General features: G+C 48.0%; 1 protein-coding gene across 4 annotated transcripts in view; it reads left to right on the top strand.

The window, feature by feature from the left end:
* Window positions 1-23,993, top strand: part of LOC149331302 (uncharacterized) — a 102,107-nt gene that overhangs the window by 5,502 nt on the left and 72,612 nt on the right. Inside the window, exons 2-3 of one of the 4 annotated variants that reach the window (XR_016285038.1) lie at window positions 4,238-4,377; window positions 6,996-7,443. Coding sequence is in view for 2 of the 4 variants with exons in the window: in XM_089556441.1 (XP_089412567.1) it covers window positions 11,432-11,468 (37 nt within the window). In the remaining 2 variants the exon portion in view is untranslated. Of the gene's footprint in view, window positions 1-4,237; window positions 4,378-6,995; window positions 7,444-10,712; window positions 11,469-23,993 lie in introns of those variants that run through there. The other 3 variants (XM_089556442.1, XM_089556441.1, XM_089556443.1) reach the window with 3 other exon arrangements.

The raw sequence follows: 23,993 nt of genomic DNA, 5'->3' as shown, positions 1-23,993 counted from the left end.
GGAAAATTTAAACATCGCGTTTTAATTGGTGATTGCGCCACTGTTTTAGCCAAAATCGAAAAAATAATTTCACAGACGTGATCAGCAATGACACTACTTCAAAACCCTAGAAGGTTAGCCGATTCGAAAACCGCCTCAGTATCCCTTTAAGGGTATGATGCGACAGCGTTAATGAGTGAATGCCCGTATATGCGGAATTGGTCACTCTGGATTTTCACCACTCCTGGTGCAGTGGTGCAACGGTTAAGCGATGCGCCACACTCTAAAAAAAAAAAAAAAGGTAGTTGAGGTTACTACATTTTGGGCTAGCAACAACCGTCACATATATGACTACCTATGTAGTAACTGTGCGTAGTAACTGGAAGGTAGTAACATTTACTACCTCTGGAAAGGTAGCAACAGTAACTACCTGCAGTAACATTTGCTAGATTGTTAGATTTGCTGCCATTCAGGAAACCCTTTTCATTATATAAAAACATGGGGCACTGAGTAGCAATGTCACCAGGAATGTTAGTGTACATACGTGTGCATATTCCTATCATCTATTTCCAGATCAACGTAGTAATGGATACTACCAGGGTTATAATGAGGTAGTACAAGTGTAATGACTGCCAAAAAACGTAGTAACAGCAGAAGTCTCTACCTTGTTACTACTTAATTTTCTTTTGAGGTAGGAACAAGGTCGTAGGAACATAGTACACAGGTAGTAAGGGTTCAAAAAAGGCTGCAACAGCAGCCGTTACTACGTTTCCACTACCTTTTATTTCACTGCCCTGCCATGGCAGGTGCTGCTCCCAGCGGTGGGTCTTGTGCGACCCAGGTTGCTCTTCCCGAGCGACCTCTCGCAAACTATCATTAATTTAACTGCCACCTACCACTGTGGTCCGCCTGCTCATAATCCGGTGGGCAGATTGGGATGACGACACACGGTCACGTGACCTGGTCGGCCCACCTAGGCTGCTTCTCTTGGGATTCTTCGCTCACAACGCCGACGACGGCGGCGAATTATCTGGGGAACGGGAGCCTTAAAGCTATCGCGTTAAAATTAGGGACCCACTACGGGACACGTGGGATGCTCTGAAGCGATACTGGGGAATTCGTTTGACGCTCTAGGGTAGCTGCTGTGTATGGTATTCCGCAAGAAGCTTCTTTGAGGGACCACTTTTGGAGCCGCTGCGGAACCACTCGTTTTGGTTTGGTTAAGCGACTCAGGCTATTAGGGACGCCGTAGTGAAGGGCTCCGGAAATTTCGACCACCTGCGGTAATGTCAGTGCACGTTAAAGAACCCCACTCGTTTTGGGATAGCTAATCGAATGTAAGGTTAGACTCCTGAGAAAAGAAAATGCGCGGGAACTTCCGCAATAAGATCGCACAGCGACTGGTTGTAGCTAAGCGCCGCTGTAAGGGGTCTGGTATTTCGATGGTTGCAGATGTCGAGAAGTCAGCCCCGCTCGTTCGGTGGAGTTCGCGGAGATCTCTGGGGTTCACGTTTGGGAAAGGGGTCGAAACGCGTCTCTTCTTTTGTCCTGTTTAATCACGGCAGCTATGCGAGGGGCTAAAAAGCACGTTAATTTTTCACGCTCACCAAGTTACGGTCCTGCATCTTCGACCCCTTCCAGATTGTGGACCGAACACCAAGGAGGACAGACCGTGAAGACGAAAGCTCGCGCTTGCCGCATCCGTGATCGTTTTCGCTGCAGTGGAATAAGTTTTCTGTCGCGACATAATGCCTCGACCAAATGCGGCCCCAATGATGTTTGCGCAGAGGAAAAAAAAATCCTACTGTCGTAAATTAAAGAGGTGGTTAGAGCCAAACAAAGATTGCTGTTTTTCTGTAGATTGGCCCCCTACTTCTGCATTAAGAAGAGGAAGACGAGAAGCCATGCTCGCGGCTGCGCTCATTTTTTTTCTGTGCCTTGGCCACTCCCCCGTAGTGGGTATGTGCCATTTTGTTTGAGGCCGTCCAACCAACTCATGGTTCCATGCCGCACGAGCCAGCAGTCCACGTCGCCATCTACAAGACTGGTCGCTTTCCCTAGCAGCCATCTTTCTCGGATCTGGACTAACTGGGCGTTGCTCTAAGTGCACAGTATCACCACCATCATCATCATCAGCCTGACTACGCCCACTGCAGGGCAAAAGCCTCTCCCATGTCTCTCCAATAACCCTGTCCTGCGCTAGCCGCGGCCACCATATTCCCGCAAAGTTTTTTATCTCACCGACCCACCTAACTTTCTGCCGCCCCCTGCTACGTTTGCCTTCTCTTGGAATCCACTCCGTTACCCTTAAGGACCAGCGGTTGTCTTCCCTTCGCATTACATGCCCTGCCCAAGCCCACTTCTTGCTCTTGTTTTCAACCTCTTGCCATATTTGCATTCGGGCTGGAAGCACTGTACGTCACGGGGGTATAACTCAGGTCGATCTGCACTGAGCGGCCGTAGTTGACCTAAATCTGGAGCTGGACTACGAAGTGCGCACGCATTCAAACCGCTTTCAACTCTCGGTCCCGCCTTGGGGAAACCGTCCGTGACGGTTAATGTGCAGCTGGGTTTATCAACGTTGATGAAATCTTGCGCAAGGACCGCCGTTCATATGAGATGCGGTGCGATAAACCACAGGTGCAGTGAATAGGAAACGTCACAGCGGAAGTACCATATGGTCCTTTTTTTTTCCTTTCTATTCCTGGCTTGTCTCGTTGTATATCACAGTGAATTGACCAACTTGCCCAGCTTTATAACCTTTCTAATCGGGGTGCAGGATGGACGCTGGTGGTTAGGCTAGCGATCTTCAGGACGGCGGTTTGTTATAGCTCTTCCGTAAATGCACGGGTAATTGCCATTGGCCGGTACTCCAGAGAGAAGTTTATAGGCTGCTGAATAGTTCTCACCCATAGGCAGGATAGTTCTTACCCATAGGCAGGCCCATGAAAATCCTACTTTTGTAGGGGAGAATTTCTGGGCAGAATTAACGGCCTAGTTTCATCCCCAAACGTTGGTTGAAAGTATACATTATAAAGCTCATCATCCAAAGGCTCAACTTCGAAGAAACCTTACCGGCATTCCTCAGCTCTAAATAGATGGCGAGAGCGTTGTGCACGTAGGCGATGGCCACAGTACTTCGACCATTTCTTTCCTATTGTAGCCTGCTGAGAAATAAATTCCAACGTTTAAGTTGATTAAGAATGGAGGTATACCCTTAGATCACGGTACTCGGTTGACAACTCTACATTAAAACGGTAACGCATGGACACCACAGCCCGTGGTGTCCATGCGAGGTGGGCGCATGGACACCACGGGCACTTACTACAGTCCATGTACTTGGGGTTTACGTGCCCTTCTGTGCGCTCCTTCCTCTTATAGAGAGACCTGCCTTATAGAGACCTGCATTTTCGGTTTGCGAAATTTAGTGCGTGCGAAATAATCTAACGGCGAAATCATTAGCAAGACTTTGAGGTATAGAATAATAAGTTTGCAGTATTCGCCGCAAAAGTAATGTGGGTGGTCCGTTACGGTGAAGTGATAGCACTCGACACCCCGCACTTCCGTTTATATACTCGCACAGTCAGATGTTGTCACGAAGGCAAAAAATGCACAGGAACACCTAATTATATTGACTTTTAATTCGATAGCATTAGAAGCTTTTGAGGGCCGCCGCGGTGGCTCAGCGGTTATGGTGTTCGGCTGCTGACCCAAGACGCTTGTTCGATTCCGGCCGCGGGGATTGAATTTCGATGGAGGCTAAATACCAGAGGCCCGTGTGCTGTGCGATGTCAGTGCACGTTAAAGAACCCCAGGTGGTCGAAATTTCCGGAGCCCTTCACTACGGCCTCCCTCATAGCCTGAGTTGCTTTCGGACGTTAAACCCCAATAAACCAAACCAAGCTGTTGATATATTTAAGGATGTGACGTCACTTCCGGTCTAGTGATGTCCCTGCCCTCCAGCCAATGGGAATTATCAGGTGTGGTGACGTCACCTTCCTTCAGCCAATGACCCGGTCTGGTGAGGTCTCTTACCACCAGCTAACGAGAATGACCAGGTCTGGTGACGTCATTTCCCCCAGCCAACGGGAATTATTCGCTCTGGTGACGTCGTTTTCCTGCGGCCAGCGGTATAATTTTATGACCGATGGCGCAATTTTTTTTTCCTCGATGACACTTTTATTGCCATCGCAATAACACTCCAGGCTTACTCGGGAGCCGGGTAAAATTATCCTTCATGGTGCCGTGAATGACGCAGGCGTGATCGGTGCCCTGGTGGCCACCGCGGTGGACCTGCTGGTGTTCTCGGCGAGCCCGCCCACCCTGCAGGTGTAGATTGAGATCCTCATGACGGTGCCCATCCTCTGGCTTCCTACATACATCGTCACCCGCGGACTGGTAAGCTCCATGTTCTCGATGCGCTGTTAGAGCCCCGCGGGAGTAGGTCAAGAGCAAATTCAAGCACTCCTTAGAGCTGTCAGATCTTGATACTCGTTGGTGAACACCGGGCAGGGCCGGATTAAGAAAAGTGGGGGCCCTGGGCTAATGCGCATCTAGGCCCCCTCTCTCTTTTCCTCCACTGATCCCCGTGCCCCCTGCTGCACTACTCGAGCCGCCGCGGTGGCTCAGTGGTTATGGCGCTCGGCTGCTGCCCCGAAAGACGCCGGTTCGATCCCGGCCGCGGCGGTTGAATTTCTTTGTGGGAGAAATTCTAGAGACTCGTGTACTGTGCGATGTCAGTGCACGTTAAAGAACCCCGGTGGTCGAAATTTCCGGAGCCCTTCACTACGGCGTCTCTCATAGCCTGAGTCGCTTTGGGACGTTAAATCCCCATAAACCAAACCACTACTGGAATGTATCCCATGTTTCATTGTAATTCCACCTAATTAAAATGAACGAAGTGCGATCAATGGGATTCGTGTAACAGTAACGCAGTAGCATTAGTTTTGCGCACAAAACACTACGGGACTCTTGGAACGCGCGACATGTGTCCATCGGTGCCCGAGCGCCGAACGCCACGGAAGAGCCGCGTGAGCCGACCGACATCATGCGAGGCTGCATTGCAGCTAAATTGCAGCGCGCTGCGTGCGCCGCCTACTCTCATTTTTCACTGACACCGTGCACAAGCCGACAGACAGGTTTTTGTTCGCAGCACTGTTTTAATGCTAACGCATTAAAGAAAAGCAGGCTGAGCTAGCTTCCTACAGTCGAGCTGGGTGCTTCGGCAGCGACTACGAAATAGAAACACTCGTTAATTAGTGCCCCGAGAGGGTAATATTAAAATTGTTAAAATTAATTTGACTACACGATGAACGTTTACTACTGCCCTCACGAGGCGCATTTGAATAGCAGAATTAAAGTCCTGGATGAGTGGTGAGCGTGCTCGGCTCTGAGCCGAGTATCCGGGTTCAAATCCAGCCGCACGGCGGCCGCGTTTTGATGGAGGCGAAATGCAAAAATGCGCCCATATGCTGTGCGATTTCAGAGCACGTTAAAGATCCCCAGGTGGTCGAAATTATTCCCGAGAGCTCCAAAACGGCACCTCTTTTTTTTTTTTTTGCTGCCGCGGTGAATCAGTGGTCATGGCGCTCGGCTGCTGACCCGAAAGATGCGGATTCGATCCCGGCCACGGCGGTCGAATTTCGATGGAGGCGAAATTCTAGAGGCCCATGTACTGTGCGATGTCAGTGCACGTTAAAGAACCCCAGGTGGTCGAAATTTATTGGCAGTCTGCTATCATTTTCTTGTACTAATGAATTATTTTTTGGGGCAAAACGTAATGCTCTTGCTTCACTGTCGGGCGACGTCCTTTGCAAATTTGTAGCTTGACACAGTAGAAAGAAAGACTGTGCATCCATCAAGGCGTTACAAATGCAAACTGTGGGCTTTGCACCAGATCTCCTTATTTGTTATTCAAAGAAAAGTCGTGGGAAAGTACATAATACTTGCCAATTAATGCTCCAAAGCTAGACAGAGGACATTGAAGGATGCCCTGCTGCGGGGTCCAGGTTACTTTTGACCACCGGCAGTTTTGTAATGTGTACTGGCATTCATGCATTTTAACAAAATATTGTTAAAATGCATAAATGCTGCTGTCAGTGTAGTCGGCATTAAGAGAAAAAATTCCGGTGGCCCTCCTGTCACTAAGTCACGTGACCTTGTGACGTTATCACAACCTGGATCTCAGAAACCCCACCAGTGGCTGTGTTTGAAACAGCCGCTGTTCCAAACATAGCCACCTTCTGTGGCAGTGGCACATCACTTAACCGCTCCTCCACTGTGCCAGGATCGGTAGGAGGACTTCCTCCGTTCAATAAATGTAAAGTAGGGAATAGCCAATATTGCATACTTGGGCATGTAGGTAGAACCTAGGCGACAGAGAAGGACTACTTGTGCGAGATGTATCAGTAATGCTATTGCACTGTATCCTTAAGTGTGGGTTAAGCGTTACGTGATGGCGAAGTAATTCTTAAGTTCAGGTTAAGCGTTACATGATGGCGTAGGAATTCTTAAGTGTAGGTTAAGCTTTACATGATGGCGAAGGAACGAATAGTTTCCATGGCTGTGAAGTGATATGCCAAGAAAACCCTAGGCCACTGAAGGGACCATTTACGCTATCACATCATACCCTGAAGGCGGGGCTTAAATGCTCCATCAGGTTTTTGTCCCTAGCTAAATGCATATGAGCATTGAAACCGTGGTGTGGTGCTCGTCAGCTAAGTGTCTAAGCCACTGAGTTTTTGTGTAAACATTAGATTAGGGCGCTTAGCTTGTACTAGCTAAGTATAATAAGCCTCTTAGTAATCAACTTGCCTAACTTTGTTTTCTGGTGGCAAGATGTATTAGGCTGTTTCATTTCGACCAAGTTGTCTATCCACTGGAGAGAGAACTTAGAGCAGTCAGAATAATGAACACAACAGGAAGGGCACTTCTCACTGTACTTCCAGTGGTTGACCCTCTTGTCTGTCCTGGCTTCACTTGTTGCATCAAGTTGCTGATTGTATGGTTCTACACAGGGCGCGTGGCTATTGAATACTTGGATCCAAACCCCGAAGTGCAGACGAAGTACGCCTTCAAGTGTCACCGTGCCAAAGACAGCAATGGCATCGAGCTCATCTACCCTGTGAACGCAACTGTGAACGCATTCCACAACTTGTACAACACATTTGCGGCGGGAGACAGTGACGGCCACGTGAACATCTGGGACGGCTTCAACAAGAAGCGTCTCTGTCAGTTCCACAAGTACCCATCGAGCATTGCATCCCTGGCCTTTAGCCATGATGGCTCGCTGTTGGTTATTCATTCCTCTGCGAACAGGGCGAGATTCATAAAAAACCGCACGACGCCATCTTCGTGCGTCGTGTCACTGATCAGGAGACAAAGCCGAAACAACTCCATTATCACTGACTTGTTTTTGTTTTATTTCTTTATTTTATTCAATAAACATGAATGTTTAACTCTGAACACCTGTACTGTCTCCACTTCAGCACCCCTTTTGAAGTGACCTTGTGAATTGTTCTTTTTCCGTTTTCATTTTGCTGGATGACTTTTGAGCTTATAAGCTTTTAAGCAACAGGCATTAGCTGCATATGGAAAGTGTACAGCTTGGTTGATTTCAAGAAGCAAAATTGGTTGTTAGTAAGTGGAGCTCAATGCTCACAGTACTTTCATCCAATATTTTCCTTGTTTGCATTAGCTGAACTCAAATTAGAATATCGAAAATTCGAACTCGCCAGAATCGAGCTTTTGGTTCATTCGAACTGACGAATTGGCCGCGTCTGAATTACGTGTATCTCAGTAAGAAAAAATGCCCACTAATTTGAATGCACGAGCGAGTGCCACTGTTAATTCGCTCAGTCTGAGCTGAGATTTGCCATCGGGCATCTGCAGGCCAGAAGTTGAGTGGTCGCACGGCGAACGAGTAACCACGGCGAACCACGGCGAACGATTGCATAAGCTGCCACGCGCAGTCTGCTGCGCTGAAATTGGCCATGGTTTCTTTGCGGCAACCGAAAGCTCCTCGCGAACATAAACGTAAGCCCAGCTGTGCTGCTGAGAAACGTAGCAAAACATTTTAAAATTCTATGTTTTGGGCATAGGAACGTTTCTTTCCGCTTGGTAAGCGGCTTTGGGCAGAGTTTCGTGAGAATAGTATGGCAACACTGGGATAGCAGACGGCGAGTACGTCTCACGAAACTCTGCCGCGGCTTTTGTGGAAACCCTCGCACATTGACTTACATTAGAGGAGTGAAGACTGTCACCAGCGCTGAAATCACATACACAGCCAGTTTAAACCACTAGAGTGGTTTATCACTGAAACAATGTTATTTATTTCTGTCACCAATATCGGCAACTGTTATTTTGCTGGTCCTGGACTAGGGTGACTCGTATCCCCATCGAGGCGCCCAGTTGTGGACGTGATGTCACTGCGTTGTTACCGTGGTGGCAGTCGTAACTTAAAAAAAAAATATATCTAGAAAATCAGAGCTAAATATAACGATTTACTTGTAGTGGCAAACAAAAAAGTCAGTGGTGGGAATGCTGCGGCGATTGCGCAAACTTGCGCCTTTATATTAAATCTGATACATGCTGCTACAAAGTGCCGAGGGGCTGCACATGCGCGGGAAGGCTTAGCGCGGTTTACGTGTCCGCTGTTTGGAACGCCTTTGTCGGTGACTGTTTTGCACCCGCCGCGGTGACTCAATTGTTAGGCGCTCGGCTACTGTGCCGCAGTACCTGGGTGCGAACCCGACCGCGGCGGCCGCGTCTCAATGGAGGCGAAATGTGGAAGGCGCCCGTATTCCGCGATGTTATTGCATGTTAAAAATCCTCAGGTGGTCGAAATTATTCCGGAGACCTCCACTGCGGCACCGCGGGTGCACAGTACCATGTAGTAACTGAGCTGACGTCGCATGAACAGAGGCTTCGGACGACGTAGGCGGGACTCGTCTCAGGATATTAGGGACGGAAACTACCTCGACCGGGTAGTTTTGCCGGTAGAAATCCGTCAATGCATTAGAGTCGGAGCGCTCCCTACCCAATGGGCATTGGAAGTCCCATGGATGTCCTGCGGATGTTTAGGATGTCTGCAGAACGTCCATGGGAGGTTCAGTGCCCATCGGGTAAGAATGTGCTGGTGGGTCGTCACGATGGACGGAGAGGGCCAAGGCGCAGCTCCTTAGAGAAAAATACTCGGGGGATGGAAGCACCGTGGAGTCTCCGCTGGGAGCATTTCCCGCAAGGTAGTAGCCTCGGCAGTTACGCGAGCAGAGTTGGGATGGCTGAAGAGGATACTACAACGCTAGGAATTACTCAGGAAGGCGCCAGCACCATTCTTTGCGATTACAAGACGGTCATCCGCAACATTGCGCGAGGGCGAATCTCCGCCACCGAGTACCACGATGCCAAAAGGCAGGAAAGTTATTGGCCTGGTTTGGGTCCCGGCTCATGAAGGGGCCGCTCACCAGTACGCTCGAGGTTTTGTCAGCCGTGCTGGTGAGGAAGACTCCGACGCGGGGACCTTGCGAATTGAGACGCTGGACAGCTGCCTGGCCATTGCGAGTTATTACAGAGATCTTAGGGGCGAGTCTGCCTCCCCCGAATACGTCGCTGAGCCGAGATCAAGCCACCACGGGGAGGCGACTGCAGACACGGTCGCTGCCAAATTCATGGATCAGTGCGAATATATTTCTGATCTAGTAAATCCTTACTGCCAGCGTTGCGGTGAACTAGCAACGCTGGATCACATAATTTGGGATTGCGCGGAGGATCTGTCTCCAGCAGGCCTGGTTATAGCTCCCTCAAAAGCATGGGAAGCGTACAGTCCAAGGCCGTGGCAAGAGTGCAAGAGGTAGCCAGAAATATTTTTCGAGGGTGTCATTCGCCGCCGGTAGAAAAGTAAAAGAAAGCCTGCGCCCAAACAGTATCGTAGTCCATAGAGTTAAAATACTTTTAATTGCTTTCATAAAGCCGAAGGGTCCGTCGTTTCGTTCACTCTAATCTCTACATAAAATACTTGTGCACACAGGATTGCGTGAACTTGATTCGCAGAGAACATACGTAAAAAACGAAAAGTCGCGGCAGTTTCAACTATTTTCATGTGATTTACAACAACACAAGAGCTTCTGCTCAATAGCAAAGTCAGCAACTGCGAACGAATGGTATTTGTCAAAATTTATACTTCATGCATGTAAACCTGCGCCCGGCCGCAGAGGCGCTTAAAAAAAGCACTTTTTATTTTCGTAATAGTTTATGATTATTTGAGGACAACGCAAAGGATGAAAAAGTAGGCTGACGTGAAAAGGTATGTTTAATCGGGTGAACTGTGCCTACTGTTAAAAGGAGTGCCATACTTCGTGCGGTAGCGAAGAGGTGTGATTCTTCTCAGCAATAAGTTCCGCTTCCTATTCTAGAGCCACGACAACGTAGTACATACATCGATCTTTTCAGGAATAAACCGACACCCTTCTTATTTTTGCTTTTACATTTTAATATATCGATGCGGTGTGTAAATAGCATCGGCGAAATAAAAAGGCCGAAAGGTGTGTGAGAGAGAGGAGATGCGGCACTCAGAAAATTTCGGGGGGGGGGGGGGGGGGGGAAGGGGTGCTCTGGCACTGACCCCGCAATGTGCAATATTCGCAACATTCGCAACATTCGCAATATCCACAATATTCGCAATGTGCTTTCCTTCACTGTTTATGCTCTAGTGATAAAATGGTAACGTTCCAAGGCGCCCGTTCAAGTGAGCGCGGTTTCATCGATAACCTGCCTTATTCCGTTGCCGTCTCTCCTATCGGGGTGAATAGGTGACGTTGCACTTGCATGAAGCAGCCTGAAAAAAGTCAGTCGAGCGCGGTAGGGCGAGAGCCTAAAACTTTGGTGAAACAATGCGATCGCCGCCTAAAAAAAAAAGAAACAAAGGTTTTTGCTGTAGCCTCAGATGGAACACGTGCGAAGTAAGGCAAAAGATAAGGTCACACCCGCTTGTTCTCGGCACGGCGGGCGAGAATTCGCGAGATTAGGCCTAAGTCTACCGGGCAGTAGCGATGCGGCGGCAGCATGGCCGCGCCCTTTCAGTGGTGCTCGGGTGTAATTATCTTAATTATTGGTGACGTTGTTGGAAACTGACCTTGACTGAGTGAACTAATGAAACCCTTCCTGCCTCGCTCGTCGAACTGTGGTGTCTCCTGAAGCCCTGCATTAATTGGGGCCTTGAAACTATTGTCAAGTTAGAGTCGGACCAGAATTGAAGAACCCAGCTATTACCGCGGCGCCTGACAACGTCGTGTTTGTGCCACCTGTTCGCCTGTCCATCGCTAAACACGGCGGATAACCTCTTCAATCACGAAACAACGAACTTCTGCAAAGGTACCACTGCTGCCAGCCTGTCAACGAAGTGCGGTGTTTTCGGCGTCGCCCCTTCAAAGGGGGAACTCGGCTTGCATGGACGATGCCTTCCCAAAGCTTCATCCGCGGCAGCAAGAACGGTAAGTGCGATTACAATCGGTCCGTTCTGCTACTCGCACTGCTGGATTCGCGAGTTTTGCAATACTCGAGCTTCTGTTAGCGTAGAAAATGCGCTGAACGCACTTACGAAGATAGCGTAACAACTTTTATCCGGAGTGATTTCTGGCGCCAGTCGCAGAAGCACAGCTAGCTGTAAGCAGGGATAGGCAACATGCGATCATGTGTAGCTGAGGGGTGATCGCGTGTCTGTTGTTGGTCTAGAAGTTAGGGCACAGCTGCAAGCAATGATAGGCAGCACGCAGTGATGTGTAGCTGAGAGGTGATCGCTGATCTAGAAGTCAAAGGCACGCCCTGAGACGAGCGTCTCTTCTAGAAAGCTGGGAAGGAAGTAAGCACCGAAGTTGTCGCTCAGCGATTACTGCAGATTAAGGAATTAGAAGCACTGTTTTTCCCGGTACCGCAGGGATGGAACTTTCGTACCAGTGGGTTTAAGCATTCTCCTTTAGGAGAGAAAAGGAAATGTGGGGAGGTTAGCTGGAAGAGGACACCGGATCGATACCCTGCACTGGGGGAAATGGATGAGAGGATGTCAAGGTGCACGAGAAACGGTAAAGCGCTGTTCTCTAAAGAATGAAAGAGCCGTTCCACTTCGTAACACCTTAGAAGCCTTCATTTTTTAGGTGATAGAAAGGCACGAGATTGGCTAGCATCGGCCCGAATTCTCCGTCTTTTGCATCGATTGCACTGGCACGCATATATTGACGAGGGGGCCCGAAGTTTCGCCGAGACTTCAGCCCACTCAAGTTGCGCTACTATGAACTATGTCGAGGGCATTTTGTTGGCACTGTGTGGAGGGGGGTGGGCATTTTGTTGAACTGCGTGGAGGGCATTGTGCTGCCGGCTGCCTGCCTCAGCTTGATGTGCCGCTCTGCGTTCGCACAACAGAGTACGCGGCCCTGTAATTAGCCACAATGTGTACGCAGAAGCAGAAAACCTTCGCAACGTTGTCGCAAAAAAGCCCTTGGCGTGAAATTCCTAACTATTCGGCTCCGGCATACATGATCGTATCGCACAGATCTTCATTAACTAGTCGCGTTCTTTTATTTTTGATACCTTTTGATCGGCCACAACAAGAAGTAGGACCAGATTCATGCCAAGCTGTCGCAGACACGATGCGCTGCCAAGTTCCAATGCTATCGGGATTTGTTCGCCTATCTACGTAGCGGTTTGTTGCGATTATCTTTACAGTCACCATTCAGGTTCATCACCGCCGACGCGCGGCCTTAGCAATCGTCTTTCGCCAGGACTCGCGTATGCGCGCCAGACGTGATTAGAAGGCTGGCGAAATATCGCAGTTTTGAAGCGAAAAGCTTCACTACCCGCACTACAGCAGCGCTTAGCGTGAGCCGTCGGAGCCAAGATTTGCCGCAGCTGCGCATGCGCGAAACCGAGCGACGTCACGCGCGGCGCAGGTGGCCGCAGCCGCCGCCGCGCCGACTCCGCCGCCTGACCGTTCAGCGCAGCCGCGCGCTACTGCGCATGTGCGCCGCCTCCTCACCGCCGCTACTACTGCGCGCTCGCCTCCTCGACACCGTTTGACCTTTCGCTGCAGCCGCGTGTCTACCACAGTTACTACGTATGCGCAAGGAGGGCTATATAACGCGCTTGCCTCCACCGTTATCGTGGTGCTCCCAGTGCATTGTGCGCGAACTGCGACAGCCATGACGTCAAGCAAAGCATAACTGCAGCTTTTCGCTTGTATATCCAGGCTTAACCAGAGCTAAGCCACTGCCATTTTTTTTTTCACTTATGATTTCGCAATGTTAGAAACTGTTCGCAGAGAAGTATGTATACGGGCTTTGCCAAAAACACCATATATGTTTCACCTAAGATGTTCAGCAATTTTTTAATATGGGCTTTTTCAGTTAGAAGAGTGCTTTTTATCTGCATAGCATTGTCAGCAGTATAGCTCATCAGAGTACTGCTAAAACATGCTAACTTGTAGGCTGGTTAACTAAACTTTGCAGTTGTTGCTCAGTTTTATTTAGTGAGATGCGTGAAATCCTTCGTGAGTAATATCCATGCCAGTTTTTAGAATTTCGAAAACGCATTTACTTTTGCCCCGCCACGGTGGCTCAGTGGTTACGGCGCTCGGCTGCTGACCCGAAAGACGCGGGTTCGATCCCGGCCGCGGAGGCCGAATTTCGATGAAGGCGAAATTCTAGAGGTCCGTGTGCTGTGCGATGTCAGTGCACGTTAAAGAGCCCCAGGTGGTCGAAATTTCCGGAGCCCTTCACTAAGGCGTCCCTCATAGCCTAAGTTTCTTCGGGACGTTAAACCCCAATAAACCAAACCAAAATCATTTACTTTCGGTGCCAACAATTTTGCCTACGTCGCGTCAAAATACACGCGCTCTCGAAAAGCTTGCAGGCGAAGCAACCCCTGCAGTGCTCGTCCAAATAGCCAAAATATGTTGGGCCATAGCGCGGAGAGCAGCTGCGTTTCAATTCTAAAAACTGATATTCATATTATTTGCGCTGGGCCACATGCCTATCAGTAAATAAGGAGACTAACAGTAATAATTAAAAGTTCACTATTTTATATCAGTTACCATCCTACTAGTTAGTAGTTCTTAACTGTATTCTGATGCGCTACACTGCGGACAATGCTGTGCTGAAAAAGCGCTCGTGTAGCTCAAAAAGCCCATTTTCAAAACTCGCAGGTCTTCTTAAGTGAAAAACTCGGTATGTAGTACAGCCTGCCTAGTTCGAATCCGGGCCATGCACCGTGGCTCGCTTTGGCGGTCCAAATCTGTCGGCTGTGAGGCGAACTGTTGCTCACCTGTCCGGGACTTCCCAGAGTGCTATAGACAGCCCCAGTACATGACATATAAACAAACTTTTTTTGGCTGTTTTCCTACAGCGGTTGCATAGTCCAGCGCAACATGAAGATTCACTGTCGCTTAGGCCGAAAGGCTCCAACAACTTTTTACTGGTGTAAGGTTCGTTTACTCGCCAGCCAATAATAAAAATGGCGGTACAGTGTTGAGAAACCTAATGACTAGCTGTGCTGATGTGTGCTGTACTCAGCCTTCTTGAGGCATTGCACAGCGTTAGAGTACTTTATTTTAGGTGAATTAGGCCCGAAGTGATCGCCTGCAAATCGCCAGACTACGTATTATCGTGCTCAGCATGCAGTTCAGCGCCTGCATTCGACGTCGACCATGCAGCGGTATGCGCTACGCGGTCGCAAGGTTAGTTGGTGGAGCGTTGTGTAGGAAAAAGTAAATATAGCTGTAATTTAAACGTACACTGAATAGTAATCTGAACTCGTCTTTTTACCGCGGGAACTCGATCTACACGTTCTAGGAATTCTTAGAAATTTCGAATTATAGTCCTGTGCGACCGATTTTCTCAATTTAAATCGAATTAAACTTCCGTCTCCCGCCTTTTTTTGAACTCGCCGCAGACGGTAGGAGGAGTCAACCGATAGTTCAACCAGTTCCGTGGCGGCTTGCCGCTCTGCCATCGGTGGAATGATACGTACCGGTCGGCGAAAGCAAAGAGTCCGCGCGTATTTTTATTTCTGTGGGCCTAATTTGCGGCTATGTAGCCTCTGGCTGGAGTAATTTATTCACGGCAACCTAAAAAACAAAATACAAGCGAAAGCGAAGCCGCCACACGACCGCCTGAAAGGCACTTCACGCGTTTGTTGACTCCTACCGTCTGCGGCGAGTTCAAAAAAAGGTGGGAGCCGGGACGTTTAATCCGATTTAAATTACGGAAATCGGTCGCACAGGACAATAATTCGAAGTTTCCATGAATGCTCGGAACGTGTAGATCGAGTTCCCGCGCTAAAAAGACTAGCTTCGATTACTCTTCGGTGCACCTTTAACACACACCACACAGAAAGACTGACGGGACGGGCTCCGAACGACAGCGCCCGTCCTGTCCGCCTTTCTGTGTGCTGTGTGTTAAATTAGCCCTGTTTTTACCTTTTGTTAGATAGACACCGCTTGAATGTGTCGTGATGGACAATGCAGAAGACCATGCACTTTCTAGTACCAGCTGCGTGTATAACTTTCCGACACCGCCGGGCGACCGCTGCTTTGTGATTGGAGCTCCGCCTATAACTTGAGTATTTCAAGACATAGTGAGCGCCATGGTGTCCGTTCATGGCGTCTGTGGCAACAGTGTTCAGAGTTTCGCTTGAACAGCGTGGGATCCCCACGACTGTATGGTACACGAGTCACTGTCGCTGCTATGTCGACTTTCTTTCGATGATCCCAGGCAAAAGTTAATTCACCCAAGAAATGGTTTGCTTTGGAAGTCACCTTTACAGACCTGCCTGCATTTTGTAACCGTTACGTAACTCTATGCTGAGCCACGTTGCAAACTTTACTACGTTTTCTGGCGTGCAGGGGCTTGTCAGTTCTGGTGAATGACCGTGACGTTTTCTCTTTACCGCAAAGTCAGTTTTTTTTAGTGCTTCGGCAGTAGACGGATCAGTACCGAGGCACTTGATCGTCATTACCTATGGCGTCCTAAAAATCACCCTCAGTTCCCTCTGCCTGCCAGGTAGCACCGAAGCATTAGACCAATGTGACATTTTTCTTTTGGTCAAACGTTAATTAAGTTTTCTTAATGACCTTTTTTGATAATTTCTTTACGTTACAGATGAACATCCTAGTAAACTTTTTCTAACATTAATTAAACATTATAACAACGTAAATGTAATATTGTCGAAAATAATGAAGCAACCCTGCACTAGTATGCAGGCCCACCATTGTGACAATTTAATCAACGCTTTGCAAGGACCAGCAACGAAGGCGACACTTCGTCTCCACAGTAGAGCACAACATGCGACTAGAATGTACTTACCTCCGAAAGCATGCAGTGGAGTCAAGCTTACACGCCCATTACTGAGAGGTGTCCCATGAGTGGTAGTAGCGAAAGGATAATAAGCAGTTTAACAAAATAATCTGCTTGAGCATGTTACCTATGGCGGGCACAATCTAAGAGATTTAGTTGCGCGAAGCACTGCTAGTTGAAAAACATGTTTACTGTAAAATTAGTGGAGAGTGTTCTGGGACTCGGTGCTAGAAATATATCTGCAGTGTTTTATAGTTATGATTCAAATATAATAATGTTTAATAAACAATAAGGAGACATTGCTGACTTGGAACGTTAAATAAATGTTTATGCTGCAGCGTTTACCATCATTTGTTCATTTTTAACATTATAACAAGAGTTGAAAGCCAGGATTGGAATAATATTTATGTTCAGTGTTAAACTAATTTTTATGTGTAACATATAAACTTAAATATTAATTTCTAACAGTTAATGCAACGTTTCAATGTAACAATGTTACTGAACTTGCATAAATTTTTCATTAGATTGTTCTAATTTTCCGTGCTACCTGGGCGTGGCCAGCATATCGCCTTTGACACGTGTGGGGATGTGGGAGGGACAGCTTTATTTTAACAAAAAGGATCCTTTGTTCTTGACCAAGAGTCCAGGCGTCTGTGCTTCACTGAGAACTCTGTACACTTGCCATGATTGGCTAGCTGGTTGAGCAACTAGCAGAATGTCATTCCATGAGGAGGCGGACCGGTTGGGTATGGGGGACCTGCCATCGGTTGGGGGCATTCCCACACCGTGTACTGTGCGATGTCAGTGCGCGTTAAAGAACCCCAGGTGGTGGAAATTTCCGGAGCCCTCCACTACGGCGTCCCTCATAGCCTGAGGCGCTTTGGGACGTTAAACCCCCATAAAACGTCCCCCACAGGTTGTGTATGAGGGTGCCTTGGCCGCCCCACATGTTGAGCAGAGTAGGGAGGTCAAGGTGGGGTGGTGGCGATGAAGGAGGTGCGATGAATGTCTGCAGTTGCCGCCAGACTGCACTGTATTTTGAATTTCGTGTACGGTGAGGTGGTGGGAGGGTAAGCGCCTGTTTTTGTAATAAGTGGTTTTTTTATGTGAGAAGAGCCCGAGAGGATTCCTGCGTGGGTTTGGGTGTCCCATCTTCTTGGGGCCTGAAGGATAGTTCTCGAGTCAGCGTATGAACACGCTGGTTACCGGGGATCGATACTTACCCAGGAACCCACGTGAGGGTTATCTCTTGGGTAAGCGTATGTCCTGATGCGAGAATGCGTCGGGCGATTGACGTGATAACGCTTTGCTGAGTGACGGTACACAGCTTTGGAGACGGTGGAGATATCCGTGATGTTGGGATCTTGTGCATAGTGTATAAGCACCAAGCCCATGGCCGCGCCTTCAGCCTCCGTGGGGAAGGTGGCTGCGGCCCCGATGGTGCCATCCTCGATAGTAGGCGGGGACAGCGGCATAATAGCCCGGTAGGGTGCGTTGTGCCGCGTTTACATACATGTCGGGTCTGCCTCTGTAGTGCTTGTTGTAATACTAGGCTCGTGCCTGGCGTCTGGCCCCGTGTAGCTCGGGGCTCATATTTCTGGGTAGAGGTTTGATGCGCATTGGACCCTGGATGTCAGGTGCAATGATTTGATAGTTGGGGCCAGGTGAGCAGGTAGATTGGAGCCTGGCGAAGATGCCGTAAGAGATGTTGGCCGGTTTCTGTGCGGGTTAGTTGAAGTATCTGGTTGTCTCGTTTGGCTTCGTGGAGTTCCGAGATAGTTTTGTAGGTGCCCGTTGAGAGTAGTGATTTGTGCTAAGCGACTGTGGTAGGCGGAGCGTTGAGATTATTGCCTTTCTAATAAAAGCATCAGCTTTGTCTTGTGAGAAAGCGGTAAGGAACGTGAAAAGTCGTGTCTGGTGATGAGGGCGTCTGTCATATTAAAGGTTTCCCTCTCCGACAGTCCATGGTTGCATGTGGCTACACTGTGGACAAGACCCTCGATTTGTTTGGTTCGCTTCTCTAGGAGTTGTACAGGGAAGGTTGCATCCAAAGCGTCCTGTATGTGCAGTCCAAGGACCTATGGAGTCAAGGACGTTGGAGTCCAAGGAGTCTATTGACCAACTCCAGGGGACCAGCGGTATGTGGTCGTCGTACATTCGGAGGTGCATGCGTGGATCCCGGGGAAGTGGTCTGATCATCAGCAGTTCCGATTTGAGCGGGGAGCACATAAGGCCCATATTGGTCAGGTTCGAGGTGATGATATCAACTGCCAATTGTACGGTGTCTTGCGCCTCTCCTGTGGAGCCTTCAGTCGTTGATGTCGGCAGATATTGCCGAGTGGAGGTCAGGTATGTTGGTGAGTTGTTTGGCCAGCGGGGCTAGAGTTACATTAAATAAGAGGGGGGAGAGAAGAGCTCCTTGTGGAGTGCCCCGGTTGGGGAGGGAGAACGGAGGTGACGGTATAGTGCCGAGTTGGATCTGGGCCGTTGATTGTGTCTTATTAAGAAGGCTTGGATGTAGCGCCACATTTGCGAAGGTTATGTTCGTGGCTAGTATTGTTTCTGGCTACTTTAACTATCTTATCCATATTTTTATTTATTTTATTTACATGATACTGGAGACCTTTTTGGTCCAAGCAGGGAGGCAAAAGCAAACTGTACAAGAAATTGTTACAGAGCATTGAACAAATGCAGCTTACGTACATACATATGTTTAAAATTCATGCATGCAGCTATAAAAGCACTCCGAGATACATCTTCGTCAGATCTAAAATAGTCACAAATGCAAGTTTCAGAAGAGCATTTTGAGTGGTTAAAAGATATATATTGCTAATGACATTTCCCTCTTTGTCTCTTAGCGCATACATCTAGTATCTACCTATGAGTAGTTTTTATTCACTGCTTTTAGGCTACCTTCGTTCCACTCCTACCTTTATTCCTTCCTTTGCGGCGCTTTTCGGGTTGTCCACCGAGATGTGTGATGCAGTTACTGCATCATTTCCTTTCCTTAGAACCAATTCTCAAACTAATTTTGTTTTCTTCAGGGCTCGGCTTAAAACCTCGAAGTCCGTCTCAAATACAGGAAGCATCCAGTAGCAGCCGGCCTCAACACGATTGATTCCTTGTTGCGTGCTGCCCCTTTCCATGTTGATCGTATTATTAACTCTTCCTCAAAACACACTAAAAAAAGTAATCAAATCAGTTCCAAAATACGATGCACAGAGCGATCTCCACAAAAGCGATTGGCTCTCCGAAGCGCGCGTCCCGCCCTACAACTTTGATAGGGCACACTACACTCTCTCTTAAAATTAAAAAGAAAACAAACTAAACTGACCCCGGAGTTGAGTTCTACACGGGTCTATCCGGCGCCTTCCTAGAACACATTCAATTATGACCTCCTGAGCGTTTCCCACGCTTAAGACGTTGCCGTAAACCGGAAGGGTCACTGTCGTGCGATCTCCCCTTCGGATTGGGGGGGGGGGGGGGGGGGGGGGGGGATTTGTAGTTGGCCGTTTGCGATCTGCTGTCGCTTGCCGTTCTGATCTTTCTTAGAACTGACCTATCTCCTACTCTCTTCTTGGTTTTTCCTTTTTTCCCGGCGGCGAGGGCTAACATTGTGTGGCGGACGACCCTGTTTCGCGCCATATTAGGTTACAGTGGTGGTGCGCAGTTGGCGTGCGTAGGGCTTTTTAAGGGCTCCTGTCCAGTCCCCATGTTGGGCTCCGCGGTGGGCGGCTGGCGCCTTTGTTGAACACCAAAACTTTTTTATCGCTTCTCATTTTTTAACGCCGATCTCCGCTGCAAAAGAGGGCGCACCGAGACAGCAAAATTCTTCCCAAATAACCAAAACAGCTTAGAACGGTTCCACGAAGTGCACTCTGAACACGCAGAGAAGAACGGCTAGATGCATTACACCACTTCTTCTCACCAGAACTTTCACAGATAGCATAGGCCAGGGCTATAAGATAAAAAAAACCAGCAAACGGTGACCTCCTACTAGTAATCCTGTACAACCACCAGCACGAAAAGTAAGCAGAAGTCACCTCTTTTGGAGACACACCTGTGACACTCAACCCACCCCGATCCTTGAACACAGTGCGAGGAGTTAACGCAGACGACGGCCTTAGGCATGTAACAGAAGTACTTCTTGAAGGACTAGAGGAACAAAACGTGACTAACGTGTAGAGAATAAAAATGAGGAGAGGCGACCAAGAAATAGCCACGAAACACATCATCCTGACTTTCGCATCAAGCATATACTCCCAGAATCCGTAGAAATCGGCTGTATGAAACTTCACTTCGGGCAGTACATACCAAACCCACGACGTTGCTTTCAGTGCCAGCGGTATGGCGACAGCTCTCAGAGCTGCCGAAGCCAACTGACTTGCGCGAAGCATGCTTCACACGAACATGATTCTGATAACTGTACACTTGAACCACATCTGTGCGTAAATCGTGAGGGCAGCCATCCGACGTACTCATGTGCATGCCTAATAGCGATATGCGAAATACGCAGCGCCAACTCTCGCCGCTCCGAGAACCAAGTCCTCCGTGTTGGTTCCGTACAGAAAACGAAACCGCGGCCCAGCGTTTCGTTAAAACGGCTGCGCTTCGTTTGAAAAGTGAAATGCCGATGGGCTTTTACGCTACGGTGTCCACTATACAAAGAAACTACGATGCGTGCCAGAACCTGGTGTGTTCTAGCTTGTCGCTTTTCTATTTCTTTTACTCTGTCCCAACGTTCTCCAAATGCCATGCGATCGAGGTACAAACTTAGGCTCTAAGCACGAAAACATTCTAAAAAAACTATAATATCTTCCGCCGCAACCGAGAGCAGGTTAGCAGACGTTCGGATGGCGTTCCCATCATCGTTAAAAATGGAGTTGCATTTCGCGAACACAAGCTTAAAACTAGATTAGAAACTGTGGCAGCCATCCTACAAACATTTAAAACATTTACGGTATGCTGCGTGTACCTGGAGCGACATGTTAATCTAAGCAATCATGAATTAAAAGACCTTTTGGAGCAGCACCCAGAGCCATATCTAATATCTGGAGATTTTAACGCACACTCCAGCTTTCAGGGTACTGACAAAACTGACACTAGAGGACAATTCACTGAGGATGTTATACTGTGTAATGACCTCTATCTATTAAACACTGGAAAACCAACCTGTTGTTCTCCTAGCTCAGGACAAATGAGCTGTATAGATTTATCTTTTAGTTCGCCATCTATTTTTAGATACAAAATTTGATGACCTAGATAACCCACATGGAAGTGATCATCTGCCTATACTAATCAACATCTTCACTAGAAGTCACTCCATCAAAATCATGACGTTGGAAGCTGCATCTCGTCTACAGGGCACTGTTCCGAGAAAAGGCCAGCCTAGAAAAAAATAGTTACCGACAACCTCAGTTTTAGACAACCTTAACGAACTTTTCACGACGTATACTATTACCGCTGCGCGCCTAGTCATCCCTCAGTCCTCTGGAGTAGTAAAACAGAGTAAAAAAGTATTGCATACAAGAACGTAGGGAAGCTAAAAAGATAGAAAAGAATGCTTGGGGATTTTCCCGTAGGTATGCAACGCAGGATAATTGAACAAACTTTGGTTTGGTTTTTTTTATGGGGTTTAACGTCCCAAAGCGACTGAGGCTATGAGAGACGCCGTAGTGGAGGGCTCCGGAAATTGGGACCACCTGGGGTTCTTTAACGTGCACTGACGTCGCACAGTACACGGGTCTGTTAAGAAGGCGAGAGCGAAAGACCGATGTATCCGTCACAGTGCCGCAAAAACTTCTCGGCAAAATTATGTGTCGTCATAAACAGCTCAACAACATTAAAACACATATGGGAGAAAGCTCTAAAGATAAATGGCAGCTATTCCCCATTCACAGTTCGCCTTCTGACAGCCCCTGCTGTACAGACAGATATAGAACAGGAAAGCATTTCGGGTGAATACTTTTCTGCAGTTTCCAGTTCGTCACAGTACACAGAAACAGTCCTAAAATACAAAAACACAGCTGAAAAACACACTGACAACAAGTGGCAGCACAAATGAACCTTGCAATAGTTCAATCACGCTTCAAGAAATCCATGAACTAATTTCCACTGATAAAAAGGCTGCACCCGACCCATATGAAGTACCGTCTTTGTCAAAAGTAACCAGGCTGGATGGTTTGCTTCTAGCTCGTGCAGTGGAGCCCTTACGGCTTCCCTGAAGCTGTAATGGTCGTTAAAGGTAAGGACTGGGTGTCTTCTTACCTTCCAACCTCTTTTGATCTTTAGGAAAGCCCCATGGGCTCCACTATACAAGCTAGAAGCAAACCATGCAGCCTGGTTACTTTTGAGAAAGACGGTACATTATCAAATGCTAGCCTATCTCTCCAGATATGTCGTAGATACACTTTGAAGACTTTTTTGTAACAAATTTTGGGCATTGGGGAAAGTACCCGAAGCCTGGAGAAAAACTATTATTGTGCAGTTTCTTAAACCAGGAAAGCCACCAACCTCTCTTAACAATTATAGACCCATAGTCCTTACCGGTTGCCTCTCAAAATACTTTGAAAGTGTCCTGAATATGAGATAAACTTTTGTCCTTCTATCCTCCGAACTTCTTGACATCCGTCAGTGTGGTTTTAAAAAGGGATGCTCCACTCCAGATCACCTAGTTCGTCTTGAAATGCTGTCCGGGAAGCTCTTGTACACAAACAACACTGCAGTCTCTTTTGATTTAGAGCCGCCGCGGTGGCTCAGTGGCTATGGTGCTCGGCTGCTGACCCAAAAGACGCGGGTTCGATCCCGGCCGCGGCGGCTAGAATTTCTTTGGAGGAGAAATTCTAGAGGCCCGTGTACTGTGCGATGTCAGTGCACGTTAAAGAACCCCAGGTGGTCGAAATTTCCGGAGCCCTTCACTACGGCGTCTCTCATAGCCTTAGTCGCTTTGGGACGTTAAACCCCACAAAACCAAAACCAATCTTTTGATTTAGAGAAGGCATACGACACAACCTAGAGGTTCGGAATTATTCAAGACCTTGCCGAGCTTGGCATCCGAGGCAGAATGTTGACCTGCCTAAAAGACTTCTTATCTAACCGTTCATTCCATGTACGCCTAGGCTCAACCCTTTCGAGGAATTTCATTAAGTAAAATGGATTACCACAGGGGCGTATTTTAAGCGTAACACTTTTTGTTGTAAAGGAGAACTCTGTTATTAAAATAATTGCAAGGTGCATTATGTATTCACTCTATGTAGACGTTCTTCAGATGGGCTGCACATCGTCCAATGTGCCAACAAGTGAAATAAACTGACAACATGGACAGACAGAAATGGTTTCCGCTTTTCTTTAGAGAAAACAGTGCCCATTTTTTTTCTCTCTGAAACGAGGCTTAAAGGCAGATTCCACCCTACACCTGAACGAAACTGAGCTACCCGTAAAAGATCAACATAAATTTCTAGGCATAACGTATGACATAAAGCTCCCTTGCCAGCCTCTCATAAACGCGCTGAATAAGAAAGCCTTCCGATCCTTGAGCATACACCAAGTACCTTCACGAAAACACTAGGGGCAGATAGGACATGTCTTTTAGCAATATACCACTCTGTGGAACGCTCTGTCCTGGTTTATGGATGTATATTGCATGGTCAGCGAGACCATCGTATCATAAACGAG

Source organism: Amblyomma mixtum, chromosome 8, assembly GCF_055824585.1.
Source record: "Amblyomma mixtum isolate Tamu chromosome 8, ASM5582458v1, whole genome shotgun sequence".
In the NCBI taxonomy this organism is placed as follows: Eukaryota; Metazoa; Arthropoda; class Arachnida; order Ixodida; family Ixodidae; genus Amblyomma; species Amblyomma mixtum.
This window is presented reverse-complemented; position numbering and strand designations above follow the sequence as displayed.